Source organism: Meyerozyma guilliermondii, genomic scaffold, assembly GCF_000149425.1.
Source record: "Meyerozyma guilliermondii ATCC 6260 scaffold_1 genomic scaffold, whole genome shotgun sequence".
Taxonomy (NCBI): Eukaryota; Fungi; Ascomycota; class Pichiomycetes; order Serinales; family Debaryomycetaceae; genus Meyerozyma; species Meyerozyma guilliermondii.
In genome coordinates, this window is record NW_001809800.1 from 697,526 (window position 1) to 711,356 (window position 13,831).

The 13,831-nt window shown below is 43.9% G+C and overlaps 9 protein-coding genes across 9 annotated transcripts; 5 read left to right on the top strand and 4 right to left on the bottom strand. All coding sequences in view use genetic code 12, as the record gives it.

Moving 5' to 3' along the window:
* Positions 1-44: 44 nt before the first annotated feature.
* On the bottom strand, positions 45-1,682 carry PGUG_00387 (sugar porter family MFS transporter; the record flags this gene model as incomplete). Its single annotated transcript, XM_001486960.1, has 1 exon — positions 45-1,682. One exon carries the CDS (start codon positions 1,680-1,682, stop codon positions 45-47), a length of 1,638 nt encoding a protein of 545 aa, XP_001487010.1.
* A 718-nt stretch (positions 1,683-2,400) lies between these two features.
* PGUG_00388 (uncharacterized protein) lies at positions 2,401-2,859 on the bottom strand (the record flags this gene model as incomplete). The annotated part of the gene is made up of 1 exon (XM_001486962.1): positions 2,401-2,859. The coding sequence occupies one exon, from the start codon at positions 2,857-2,859 to the stop codon at positions 2,401-2,403; it is 459 nt and encodes a 152-aa protein (XP_001487012.2).
* Positions 2,425-3,858, top strand: PGUG_00389 (glycoside hydrolase family 5 protein; the record flags this gene model as incomplete). The annotated part of the gene is made up of 1 exon (XM_001486961.1): positions 2,425-3,858. The coding sequence occupies one exon, from the start codon at positions 2,425-2,427 to the stop codon at positions 3,856-3,858; it is 1,434 nt and encodes a 477-aa protein (XP_001487011.1).
* Positions 3,859-3,956: 98 nt separating this feature from the next.
* Positions 3,957-6,572, bottom strand: GPH1 (glycogen phosphorylase; the record flags this gene model as incomplete). The annotated part of the gene is made up of 1 exon (XM_001486963.1): positions 3,957-6,572. One exon carries the CDS (start codon positions 6,570-6,572, stop codon positions 3,957-3,959), a length of 2,616 nt encoding a protein of 871 aa, XP_001487013.2.
* A 467-nt stretch (positions 6,573-7,039) lies between these two features.
* Positions 7,040-7,876, bottom strand: PGUG_00391 (uncharacterized protein; the record flags this gene model as incomplete). The annotated part of the gene is made up of 1 exon (XM_001486964.1): positions 7,040-7,876. One exon carries the CDS (start codon positions 7,874-7,876, stop codon positions 7,040-7,042), a length of 837 nt encoding a protein of 278 aa, XP_001487014.2.
* Positions 7,877-8,251: 375 nt separating this feature from the next.
* On the top strand, positions 8,252-9,166 carry PGUG_00392 (uncharacterized protein; the record flags this gene model as incomplete). Its single annotated transcript, XM_001486965.1, has 1 exon — positions 8,252-9,166. The coding sequence occupies one exon, from the start codon at positions 8,252-8,254 to the stop codon at positions 9,164-9,166; it is 915 nt and encodes a 304-aa protein (XP_001487015.2).
* Positions 9,167-9,409: 243 nt separating this feature from the next.
* On the top strand, positions 9,410-10,651 carry PGUG_00393 (uncharacterized protein; the record flags this gene model as incomplete). Its single annotated transcript, XM_001486966.1, has 1 exon — positions 9,410-10,651. The coding sequence occupies one exon, from the start codon at positions 9,410-9,412 to the stop codon at positions 10,649-10,651; it is 1,242 nt and encodes a 413-aa protein (XP_001487016.2).
* Positions 10,652-11,010: 359 nt separating this feature from the next.
* On the top strand, positions 11,011-11,865 carry PGUG_00394 (uncharacterized protein; the record flags this gene model as incomplete). The annotated part of the gene is made up of 1 exon (XM_001486967.1): positions 11,011-11,865. The coding sequence occupies one exon, from the start codon at positions 11,011-11,013 to the stop codon at positions 11,863-11,865; it is 855 nt and encodes a 284-aa protein (XP_001487017.2).
* An 843-nt stretch (positions 11,866-12,708) lies between these two features.
* On the top strand, positions 12,709-13,413 carry MCM1 (transcription factor; the record flags this gene model as incomplete). Its single annotated transcript, XM_001486968.1, has 1 exon — positions 12,709-13,413. One exon carries the CDS (start codon positions 12,709-12,711, stop codon positions 13,411-13,413), a length of 705 nt encoding a protein of 234 aa, XP_001487018.2.
* Positions 13,414-13,831: the final 418 nt, after the last annotated feature.

The window sequence follows — 13,831 nt, forward strand, 5'->3', positions numbered from 1 at the left end:
GGCAGTTGATTATACCAGTCATATTAATTTTGTCAGCTACTAACTCATACTTTTTCAGCATGTTCAAGCGATAATTTTTCCTTTGGAGTGGCAAGAATATGGATGGTAGTATCCGGATCGTCTCCAAACACCTTGGCAACCTCTTCCAAAGTGTAGCCGGATGTTTCGGGAAAGAAGAAGTAAACGATGATGCACTCACAGAAATTGACACAACAATAGACGATGTAATATTTCCACGAGATGGCATCCATGGCAATTGGATTTACAAACCCGTTGTAAACCAACACGATTTGATTGACAAGTTGCATAATGTTGATACCCTTGGCTCTGTGACTGTATGGCAAGATCTCCGTGATGTACAAGAATGGCAAACCATTGACACCAATGTCATACGCACAGTAGTAGAGGAAAATCATTGCCAAGACACCATTGGCATACGAGTGGTCCTTGAAGTCCTTTTGCTCGTTAACCGCAGACAAGGCGGTCCAGATAACATAGGTGACACACATGGCTCCGGTAGAAAATAAGAACAAGGTTCTTCTGCGGAACCGATTGACAACAGCAGCAACTGTCATGGAAATGACCATATTGTAGATCATCAAGCATCCGTTAATTTCGAGCTGTTTTTTGGTCTCGGTGATACCAATGGTTATCAACACCTTACTTAAGTAGTAGGAAACAAGACCATTACCAGAAAGTTGCATGATGGTGGGAACAAACATACAGATGAAAAGACGTTTTCTGTAAGTTTTGCGCTTAATGAAGTCGGAGTATTTGGTCTTATTTTGGAGTTTCTCCACCTCAATGGCCCTCTCGATCTCTCTCATCTCAAATTTGACGAGAGCAACGTCGTCAGGGTGGGTTGAGTTTCCAATGTGGAACTTGGTTAGGATCTTTTCAGCTTGTTCGAGTTTTCCTTTGCTAATTAGAAATCTGGGTGATTCTGGTACCATCCACATGAATGCAAGCTGAATAGCAGGTAAAGCAGCCTGCAAATAACTAGGAATTCTCCATGCATAGTTGCCCTTCACGTCCTGAGTCCCATAAGTAACCCAGGCAGCAATAACAGCACCCAAGTACCAGCAGGTGTTGTAGAAGGTGGTAGCGACCATTCTGTGGGTAGGGTATGCGAGTTCAGAAATAAGCGTAGGACTTCCCACCACAGCCACCATTGAGCCGAAACCCAAGAATAATCTGGCCACGAGGAAAAAGCCATAGTTTGTCGAAGCACCTTGAAGAATAGCACCAATAACGGTAATCAATTCTCCACCAACAATGGCCCACCATCTTCCAAACCGATCAGAAATATACGGTGCGATGGGAAGTGCAAGAATACCACCAAAAATCGTACCATTGGACAAAGCTCCCAAGATGTGGCCAGTGGGGTTTCCCATCTTTGTGTGCCATGAACTCAAAGATTGAAGACCGTTCAACATACTACCATCGTAGCCATTATTGGTGGAGGTAAGAGTCACCAAAAACACACAAATGTTCAAGTAAACGAGGTGAGAAACACGATACCATGGTCGTGTTTCCCGAATAAACTCGCTGATGGAGTGGTCATCGATTTCAAGGTGGTTGGTGACATCTATACCACTCTCTTGAGTAGTGATAACCTGCTGTTTTTCAATGCTAGAGTTTGAATCAGTCATTTTCCAGTATGAAGACGAATTGGAAACCATGCCACTATATATAGTAGAGTAAACAGGAGGGGTGAGATGTTTTCCGAGCTCTGTCCAAGAAATGATGAGCAGGTCAACTCATAAACCGTACGCGGGGAGCAGGGTATTTCGGATGAATGAGGCAGGTGCGCCGACTGAGGTACGAAAGAATATCCGGATTAGGCTGTTTTGCCGCGTTCCTCCACGTCACGAAATGCGGGGGGTGGGGCACCGTGATGAGGTACATGCCTGAAACCATCTTGCTAGTAGTTCATTGCATGCTGAGGTGCATGCATACGATATCGAGGCGGTAGACCTGCCCGTATCAGCAATACCGTGTGGTGGGGTACGGCGTCGAGGCGGAGGAATAAATCCGGATCGGAGTATCAAAAGTTTGCCAATACTTGGCGATGATTTTTGGGAGCCACTGCGGCTTTTACCCTTGTATTAATACCCCACGCTATTTTAGAATGAAAGGTTAATTCGAAGCGTGAGCGAATTCGCTGTGGGTCCGTGCCGGCATATGGCCCGTAATATGCATGTTTAACCCGATCTGTCTCGTATTCTCTGTGATTTTTGCGGGGTACATGACACGGAACCAACAACCCGTCAGACTTGCCTAAATGGGGAGGTGTCCCGCCGCCCGAATGCAGCAATTTATCCGTTGACTGAGGACTGTCCGGCTTCGTTACCAAAACCATTACCATTGACTGGGTTTAAAGGAAGCTGGTGTCTCCCATTATCTCGCATCTTTACACTTACCATGCCAGGATTCTTGAAAACTAAAGGTACAAAAATTGTCGATGGTGACGGCTTCGTCACCGTTTTGACCGGGGCCGCTACCGGCGGCCATCTCAATATGGAGAACTTCATTACGGGCTATCCCGGACATGAAACCGAACACAAAAAGGTAATGAAGTCCAAAATGGGAGCGGAGAAATTCGAGTACTTTTTCGACAAGTTTTACGAATATTTCTGGACAGAAGAGGATGCGAAATTTTTCAAGTCTTTGGGTTTCAATTGCTTGAGAATTCCATTCAATCACCGTCACTTTTTGGATGATGAAGGTGATCTTTTCCAGATCAACAGGAAAGGGTTCGCCAGACTTGACGCCTTGGTGAACACTTGTGCCAAGCATGGAATCTACACCATTTTGGACTTGCATACCGCACCAGGTGGACAGAACCAAGATTGGCATTGTGACTCTGGAATCCACAAGTCACTTTTCTGGGAGTTCAAGGTGTTTCAGGACGCAATTGTCAACCTCTGGGTCGAGATTGCAAAGTACTACAAGGATAACATTTGGGTTGCCGGCTACAATCCATTGAATGAGCCAGCAGTTGCAGACCACAGCAAGTTGGTCGATTTTTACAACAGAATCGACAAGGATGTTCGTGCCGTTGATCCTAATCACATCTTGTTCTTGGACGGTAACACTTATGCCATGGACTTCCGCCAATTTCCAAGCAAGACAATTCCAAATTGTGTCTATGCCATTCACGATTATGCCCAGTATGGGTTCCCCAACCTTGAAGGAACTTTATACAAGGGAAGTGAAGAAGAAAGGGCCAAACTCAAGTCACAATATGAGCGCAAAATTGAGTATATGAAAGCTCACAATGTTCCAGTTTGGAATGGTGAATGGGGCCCTGTCTATGCCTCCAAGGTGAGAGGAGATAGTGACCCAGAAACTATCAATAGGGCTCGGTACAATGTTGCCAAAGACCAATTGGCGGTGTACAAGAAGGGAGACCCTTCTGGCGATAAGACACCGATTAGTTGGTCCATTTGGTTGTACAAAGATATTGGGTACCAAGGCTTGACTTACGTCTCTCCAGATTCCAAATGGTACAAGGTTCTTGGCGACTTTTTGATCAAGAAGAAGCATCTTGGTTTGGACAGATGGGGAAATGATATCGACCCAAAGTATGCTGAATTGTATGCAAATCTCGTTGATCATTTCAAGGCTAACATGCCTGAAAAACACCAAAAGGCATTGTATCCTCACAACTGGTCAGTTACCGACTATGTCTACAGGGTTACAAAAGATATGCTTTTCTCGCAGTATGCTCAGCATGAGTTTGCCGAATTGTTCGCTGGTTTGAGTTTTGAGGATTTAGACGAAATGGCTGCTTCGTTCAAGTTTGAGAACGTCTTGAAAAGAGACGAGTTGAACGAAATTCTTAGGGCATATTAGCAGTATACAAAATTCTAAATATGACTTCTAGATTCGTAAATCAAACACTGAGTGGTTCAACATTCCAGATATTTTCAGCATACTCGTCAATACATCTGTCAGAACTGAAAAAGCCCATATTGGGCAACATTGAGCAAAGACTTCTTCACCCAGTTGTGGAGGTGACCGCTACCATCATGGCCATATACCTTCTCAAGCTTGCGGTGGGCTTCCAAGAATAAATCAAAGTCATCAGTGACCAAATAGTAGTCGCCGTGATACTTGATACTCTCCACTAACGACTTGAACTCGTCCGCATTGCCAAACAAACCTGACTCGATTGCGGAGAAAACTTCCTGTAGCGACTCTGGAACCTTGACACCTTCGTAAACATGTTTGTGACGTAATTCATCAACTGATTCTGCCAAGTTACCAAAAAGAAAGATGTTTTCCTCGCCGATTTCTCTGGTGATTTCAACGTTAGCACCGTCAACGGTTCCAATGATGAGTCCTCCATTGAGAGCAAACTTCATATTTGATGTACCGGAGGCTTCAGTTCCAGCGGTGGAAATATGATTGGAAAGATCAGAAGCTGGAGTAATAACCTCGGCCTTGGACACATTGTAGTCGGGAATGAACACAACCTTCAACAAATTCTCAATTTCTGTATCATGGTTCACCACACTTGCAACCTCGTTGATCAAATGGATGATGGTCTTTGCCATATAGTAACCTGGAGCCGCCTTTCCACCGAAAATAGAACATTTGGGAATATAGTAGTTCTTCTTGATATCATCTACTGACTTGCCCTCTCTAATCAACTTTTTGATGTGAAGATACCGGTAAATCACAGCAAAGATGTTCAACTGTTGTCTCTTATACTCGTGAATCCTCTTGACTTGAACGTCAAACATGACACTGGGGTCAACTTCGATACCCGTTTCGGACTTGATGAGACCAGCTAAACGACGCTTGTTGTCAAACTTGATAGCATCCCACTTTTTCAAAAAGGTGTCGTCATCCACCAAAGGTTCAAGTTTCTTGAGCATGCCCAAGTTGGTCAAGTACTCGTAGTTTGGATCGTTAAGAGCTTCAGCAATGAGTGCTGCTAACTTGGGGTTGGCCTGGCGCAACCATCTTCTAGGAGTAATACCATTGGTGACATTGGTGAACTTATCGGGTCCAAAGACTCTCACAAAGTCTTTAAAGATGGTGGTTTTGATCAATTCCGAGTGCAATTCAGCCACACCATTGACCTTATGAGACCCAATGATTGCCAAGTATGCCATGCGTACCTGCTTTGGTTCAGACTCTTCAATCACCGAAACTCTGCTCAAGATATCTCTTTCGTGGGGGAACTTTCTCTCAACATCTTTCAAGAAGAAAAAGTTGATATCGTAGATAATTTCCATGTGTCTTGGAAGAAGTCTACTAAGCACCGTCACAGGCCATTTTTCCAATGCTTCTGTCATCACTGTGTGGTTGGTGTAGGCGAATACCTTGCGGACAATGCTCCATGCTTTGTCCCAGTCCAAGCCCTCTACATCGACAAACACACGCTGGAGTTCAACAATTGCCAACGTAGGGTGGGTATCGTTCAACTGGATTGCAACCTGATCGGCAAACTTGTCCCAGTTTGACTTGTGAGTCTTTTTAAACCGACGAATAATATCGTGCAATGAAGCAGCTACCCAAAAGTATTGTTGTTTCAAACGCAATTCCTTGCCGCTCTCAAAGTTGTCGTTTGGGTACAACACCGAGGTGATGGACTCGGCACGCTGCTGAGCCGCTACGGATTGCTGGTAATCACCAGCATTGAACTTTCCAAAGTCAAACTCGGTGGTGGGTCTTGCGTTCCAAAGACGAAGATTGTTGGTTGTGCTGGTGTTGTAACCTGGAATAGGGAAGTCTGCCGCCACTGCAAGTACCCGTTCTCCTCCAGCCCACACCTTCTTTGCTTCGCCAGTGTTGGTGTCGTAGTTTTCGTAGACATAACCGTAAAAATCCACAGGAATCTGGATTTCGTTTCTGTCAATTTCCCAAGGATTCAGGTACTTGAGCCAGTAGTCAGGAGTTTCCACCTGGTAGCCGTCAATAATTTTTTGTTTGAAAATTCCATACTGGTAATTCAAACCGTAACCCCAACCCGAGTAGTTACGCGAGGAAAGAGAGTCTACAAAACACGCCGCAAGTCTTCCAAGACCACCGTTACCCAACGCAGCGTCTGGCTCCTGGTCCAATACATCCTCCAAGTTGAACCCAAGATGCTCCAACGAAGTTGTGGTATTGTTGCGAGCATTTAAATTGATGAGCGCATTGTCTAATGCCCTCCCCATAAGAAACTCGAGGGATAAGTAGTAGACACGTTTCCCATCATGGATGGTTTGTTTCTGCTGGGTATTAGCCCAATCAACAAGAAGCCCGTCACGAATGGTATTTGACGTAGCCTGGTACGCAGCCAATGTATCACAGTTGTACATGTTTCTTGCCAAAGTGGTTTCCACATGGCGGACAAAATATTCCTCGAATTTCTCCTCGGCATTGAACACACCAGGCTCTTCCTCGTTATGGTTACGACCCCCCAATGGCTTCAAAAGTGAGTATTTATTCCAGGTTTTTTTTGCGGCTTCGGGAATGGCAGCATCAAGAGCAATAATCTGGTTGGGGGTAAACCCAGTATTTGTACGCTTCAATTTCGGGTGTGGCAACTCGGCCGGTGTCAAGTAGTCTCCCATGGTCCTCTTGAGAAGAAATTGGAATTAATTGGGTTTAAGGAGAAGCACAAAAGGGATATCGCACGGGGCGTTCGGGGCCGGAGTGGGGTGATGCAGGTGTGTGGCATCGTGCAGGACATGGAAAAAGTTGGGTGGTATTTCGTGGGGCATTGAGGGGAAAGGAAGGCGGAAAAATGGAGATGGGGCTCTTTTAATTGTGAAAGTGATTTGAGTGGAATTCTGGCTGTGGGTTTTTCGGTTTATTTGGTTATGGTTCCCCAGATTTGATGCACGGAACATTAATGCGGCGCACTGCATGAATGGCTGCGAAAAGACAAGGAAGAGCAAGTAGAGATGAAGGAAGTGACCAATAGATGGGTATTAGAGATTGTGCTTAACTGTATGTAAAGTATGTATGTTTTTTCAATTTAAGTTTTGTAAATTTTGATTTTATTTTGGTGTCATTTTATTTGGATCATTTTTTGGTATCATGCTCTTCTCTTGGTAGTCAACGTAGAAGCAACTGCAATTCTTGGTTCGTGTCCAGGTCCATTGGGTCTGTCCAGCGGTCCTGGTGCCACGGTAGGGGCAGAGGCCAGCAGAACACCGGATTTTGTAGGACAGGTATCCCTAGCCACTAGTTCGTCATTTTGGTACAGATCGCAGCATTGATCAGATGGGTAAAATTTACTACACCAGTCCTTACCTCCATCGTATTTGAACCCTGAATTGTACTCTACGCATCTGAATCCTTGGTCAATGAGCGTATTGTAGTCGTCTGGGTGATACTGCTGGTTCAATTGGCAAGAACCCACCAAGAAAATCTTATCTGATTTGGCACTGGTGTCGTTTTGTCTTTCTAATTGATAGATAACCTGGAATTCGTACAAGAATTGGCACAATAAACCCTTTGAAAAGTCGAATTTGAACTCTACGCCGAATCCTGGCTGCTGTGAAATCAATTGTGGGTTATACTGCTCCAAAGCCTGTGGCTTATCGGTGGTGTTCAAAATGGCAAATTGATTGAGAGAATTGTGCCGTGGGTTCTTAAAGTACAAGTCCACGGTATAGTTGTCATTTGGAGCACTTTCAGTGGTTGCAACATACAAATTGAAGTCGATGGGAAAATCGGTGGTATCGTTGTTGGATTGAATTGTCGACGAAAATTTGTCACAAACAGAATCTCCAGAAAACAAAAGGTCTTGAGGTGTCTTTGATACACCACCAAGGGCAGGAGATGCCTGCTTATTGATATTTGGAAGGTTGGACACTAAAGAAAGTGCACATCCCAAAAGCGTCAAACTGAAAAAGCTAGTTTTCATCATTGGCTGTTTCTGCCAGGTAATTCACCTTTATACCACCTGAATCCGAGCCCTGCAACATCCGCTCTGCAGGTACAATACCGCGCTGTGACCTTACTAGAGAATGTGTTATGGACGTTGGTACAAGACAGGACCGACAATACTCAAAAATAGAAAACATGATCCTTCAATTGTCATACAACAATGGATCAAAACACCCAACCAATGTAATGCCAATGTCTTATTTGTACCAATGTCTTATTATACCAATGTCTCATCATACTTTAACGGTCTGGTCTCCGCATTTCTCGTCAATGTGCAACTCACAGCCTACTACGTCATCGGGGGTTACGTCAGCAGAGTTGCAACTTTTCACAAACGAGGCAAGTGTTTGTTTGTATGGTATACAAATGGTTTGAGGCTCATGAACGATCGTCGGTTACCGCGTTATGTTTTGTTGCCGCCACCAATTTTGTACTTACTGGGGGTGGAAATGATGCTCTTGTGAGACTTCACAATGTAGATTCTTCAGGTAAACCTCATCTGTTTTCAAGAGAACATGTAAATTCTGTGAATGATCTAGATTGTTCCGAGTCCGGTAGTTCGTTTATTTCTGGTGGAGGGGATTTTGTGGTGGTTTGGGATTTAGTAAAGCATACAAAGTTGGCCAAATTGAAGGGAAGTGGTAAGGATGATATTTTGGCTTGTAAGTATCTCAATGCTGACCTTGTAGCATCTTGTGGGAGTAATAAGGAGTTGAAATTGCACGATCTTCGCCAGGAGCAGCGTTTACGTCCGGTTTTTGCCGCGCCGGTTGGAAATGATAATCTCACCAGTTTGGACTTTGGAGCCAATGTGGTATCCATAGGTTGTGCTGACGGTAATTTGTACACTGTTGACATTCGAAACCAAACATTGACATCGGATTCGGTTTCTGGTGGGAGTGTTTTGGGAGTAGAAACACACAAGGATGTTTGTCTCTTGACACTTGAAGATGGATCCATACGACTATGGGATACCAACCTGGCCCAATGTAGGTACAAATACCCTGTCCTGCCACGACTAGAGTACAAGGTGACGAGCACTATGGTACCCGATCTCTATGATGATACAAAACACATTTTTGCCGGCTCAGAAACTGGGGTTTTGCATCATTTGAAATTGGGAAATTCCACCATCAATCAGTTGCAAATTCAACCAGGAAAGCTTCCACAATCAAAAATTATAAGCATTGTCAAGTATAGTCCTTTCAAGAACGTTCTCGCTGCCTCCGGAGGCGACGGGAAATTGCATGTCTGGGAGAATATACTCTAATTATGGAAGCTTTTGGGTTTTGAAGGCAACTCAAGAGCTATTTGGCTAAATACATAATTTTGCATATTTCGAAAATATCGTAAAAGAAGAACCTTCACTCTCCTAATAGCTTTCTTAACATCATCCCGTTCTTCTTTTACCACTTCCCCTCAATTTTTCCCCCTTTGACTACTTTTCTGTAGGCACCCTATCTTCATTCTTGTCCGCGGCCATCTGCAGTACGCTCATCAACATCTCACCAAGATGGTTATAAAACAGGACGTAGGGTCCACTCCCCCGGAGTCGTCAGAGGACAATCAGCAACCAGAAACCAACCAAAACACATCGCAGAACATAGAACCAACCTCAAATGGTGCCAAACTGTACTCGCCAACATCGGTAGTTTTGGCCAAAGTCAAAGGCTATCCACCATGGCCAGCTATGGTTCTCGATGAAAGTTTGCTTCCTCAGAACATATTGGACAAGCGGCCGAAGAACGTACGCCAGAAAAGTGGCCGGAAGGGAAGAGGAAAGGATGTTACGGTGTTGCCGGTACGATTTTTCAGTGACGATACTTATATTTGGATCAAAGATAACGAGTTGAAACCCATGACTCAGCAGATGATAGATGCTCATTTGAGTTCCGACAAGAAGCGCAAAGACAAGCTTTTGGAAAAGGCTTATCAATTGGCCAAAAACCCTCCAGATATGAAAGAATTTGTCACCTGGGGTTCTCGAGGTCCACCCAAAAACCAAAAATTGGACCCAGAATACGAGGAAGAGGATGTAGAAATGGAGGAGGATTTGGTGGATGAAGAGGAGGTTGAGGACGACGAGATTGAAGAGGAAGAAGATGATGATGAAGAGGATGAAGAGATCGTCTATGGTCGTCGTCGAAAGAAGCAAAAAACCGCCAAGAAGGAGAAAGTTACTAAGAAGGTGAAACAAGACAAGAATGAGCTTGGGTACGACTCGGATTGGGGCTTAACGGACGACGAAGCCGACCCTGAATCGTACATTTTTGAAGACGAGGAACAACAAAAGTTTGATAAAAAGTTTCCTAAAGCAGCTGATATCACCGAAAGACTACAAGAGGCACAAGAGGAATTCCAGGGGGTGAGTTTTGAAATCACTCTGCTTTTGTTGGAGGAAGAAATTGATGAGAAAGAGGTGGTTAGGGCCTTGGCATCGGTGCGAAAATTGGATGTGCCATATACATTATTAGCAAAGAGCAATTTGTTCAGGGTCCTTGTGCTAACTGCTAGGAAGCCCCATGACACATTTCCATATACCAAGTTGAAGAAAGAAGTGAATAAAGTACTCGAGCTGGTATTCGGAATGAAGGTTGAAGAGAACACTCCAGAGATGATGGAAAAAGAGGAAAAGGAGGCTACGCCCATGCCAAAGGAGGAAAACGAAAACGAAAACGAAAAGGAGAAAAAAGAAGAAGGGAAAGAGTACCAAAAGGAGGAAAAGGTAGAAGATATAAAGGTGAACAACGACTAGAAGATTGATATTATCATGGCCAAAACTATATATTCAGAATCAGGATTCAGAGGGGGTTTTGGCTGCGAAGAACGGAAATTCAAGACACTAGGTGGTGGACCTTTACTAGATTTTATTTACGACGTCCTGCACGCTATTCTAGTTCAATAATCACCAACTTTAATAGTCAGAGTTTAATACCTGCGCCTTAATACCATCAAGAATTATACTCTTTTTAAGATAAAATTGGATAGAAAGTACGACGTATAAGTAAGTCATACAGCAACTCATTCAAGGTAACCCAATCATAATAATTTCCGTGTCTCCGACCAGTTCTCTGAAAGTTCCATATCACATTCTTATCATAAGTAGACGAGACAATGGCACAGGAGCCCCAAAATGAAGCCAATGACAGAGCCAAGTTCCTAGATGACATATATGACTTTCACAAAGTATATGGTACAGAAATAATGATGTCAATAATAAGTGACGACGGTATGGTTTCAAGTTTTGCATCGCCAATGTTGCAACACTTGTCACTAGAAATCCAAAATGACTTTCTTTTCCGCTCACAAATAGAGGGACAATATAAAGACAGTAGTTCGGGTATTCTTTTTTTGATTCAGTGGTTTCTGATAGGGTTCTTCATCACTGCCTTTCTCGGCCTAATTTATACAAGCGAGATGAATTACATACCAATTCTCTTGAGTTTTGTGCCATTGAGCCTTATAGTCTTCATATGGTACGTCTTGAGGAAAACTTTGGTAAAGAAGGTTGATGAAAACTTGGTGGAGCTTATGGAATCAGATACTTCACACGATACTGAAACAGCGATACAAAATCTTATTGACAGAGCCCAAGCATTGAAGCATCACACAAGTTCGGAGATAATATTGGCGCTTGTAGGTTCAAAGAGTCATGTGGTGACTTATGGATCCACACCTGGACTTCGAGCACTATTACGCAAGTACAAAGTCAAAAAAGTGGTGGAAAAAAACAGGGAAAAACGTCTACTAGAAGCCCAAGGTATCACCGACGACTACCTCGCTGAAAATGCTGCTTTGTATTTTGCTTGGGCATTTAGTACTGGGTTTTTAGTGCTTTTGGTATTATGGAGTTTTTTGAGCTCAGCGACTAAAAGTATGATAATGCCATCAGCGGCTATGTTGGGAATCTTTGCTGTGATTTCATTGGTCTATTACTTTCATATGAGAGCAGCGAATAAAAAAGATTGAAGAAGAGACCATAAAGAAAGAAGAACTAATCGGTGAGTAACTGGAGAAGCTAAAAGTCTTGTAAGTCAAGAAAAAAAGTCCATTCAAAAAATCAGCCTTCATCACTTCACAGAACGATCTCAGCCAGCTTAACACCTCAACTATACTCAGATCATTTCCACTTCTCTCTAAAGGATTCATTTGCAACCACGCTTCCTACACACAAGAATACCGGCCCGTAAGACCGACACCCATTACACCCGGCGTAAACACCAGCACGGTCCTGAGCCCGCCCCCGTTTTTCCCTGTTGTTATGACATGCTCGATTAGTCGAGCACAACTAGAGATTATAGTTTTTTTTGTGTAAACCATAGCAAGGGTTAATTGTAAGTACGGCACATACCACCAACTATCATGCATGTATACCTCGTCATATTCCATTTCTGGTCAATTATGCAATTATAAAGGTGTTGAGATTTGCATTAGAGCATTACCAAAATGGTAAAAGGCAATTTCCTATTAGGGAGTGTTGCACATTTCATGGCATAGACCAAGTTTGTCGAAAGTTTATGAGGGTCTTGGAGGCATCGCCGAGGCACCAAATCGATACAGACAGCTGTGGATTGAAGGAGGTTGATGGATAGATGGTGGTAAGGGGTGACGGAAAAAGGGGTAATTAAATATGGGTGTCTCCAAGGTGAACAGGATTATACTGGAACATTGACGTGGACTGGAAGTGATTGTGTCTTTGTTTCTGGTGTGACCACCATACTGTTGGTGATTCCAAATGTTCTGCTATAATGCAATCCAATTTTCCGTTCTCCTTTTTCCATTTTTCTTTTCATTTTCATAATACTAACCCAGATGTCTGACGTTACTGAATCCAAATTGGAACCTGAAGAACAACTCGGATCCAACGCTGCTTCTAATCAGTTCAACACGTCGAGTGGAGCTCCTCCCGAGGATGATGATGACGATGAACAAGGAGGAAAGCCCCAAAAGGAGAGAAGAAAAATTGAAATCAAATTCATTCAGGACAAATCAAGGAGACACATTACGTTTTCGAAAAGAAAAGCAGGTATTATGAAAAAGGCCTACGAACTTTCGGTATTAACCGGTACTCAGGTATTGTTGTTGGTGGTGAGTGAAACCGGATTGGTGTACACTTTCACCACTCCCAAGTTGCAACCATTGGTAACTAAGAGTGAAGGTAAGAACTTGATTCAGGCATGTCTCAATGCCCCAGAAGAAGGTCTTGGAGATGAACAAGGAGAGAATAGTGATGGAGGCTCGCAAGATCTGCCCGATGCCGCTCCAACGGGTAACGCTGGGGTACCTCAGGGTCACGCGCAACAGCACCCAGCTCAAGTGCACCATGCCCAACAGGTGCCTGGACAACAGCTTCCACCCGGAGCCCCGCTTCCCCATGGAATGCCATACCCAGGAGCTGGCCATCCACAAGGCGGTATCCCCATTCCTCCTCAGGGCTACAATGACCCTAATGTGTATCAACAGTATTTTGCCAACATGCAAAATGGCAATATGACCAACCAGCAACAATTCCAATAGCTGTATGTACTTTAAGAATGATGTTAGGTAACATTGACATTGTCACGGCGTAAACTCCAAATTTCTCAAACCGTATCTGTCTTCTTGAGGTTACGCTGTGCATCTGCCACCCGACCACCACAAGTGAAGAACCCTTTCCCTGCACAAGGCGCGGTGGGTGCAGATTGCTGCATCTTTCCCCACAGATATGGTACAGGACACTCCGCGCCGAACGGTGAGGTTCTTTCAAGTATGCCATCAAAAATCAATAAATATCCCAAATATTCCTTCTTCTCGTAGCCAATTCTTTCTCTATACATTTTTTTACGTTGCTACCTCACTTTTGGCCGAAATTCCCATTTCTGTTATCCCAACTTAATTATCTCCTCATTCCCGCCTTGCTGCAATCTGGTGCGTGGATGCTGCACCGAGGGCTGAC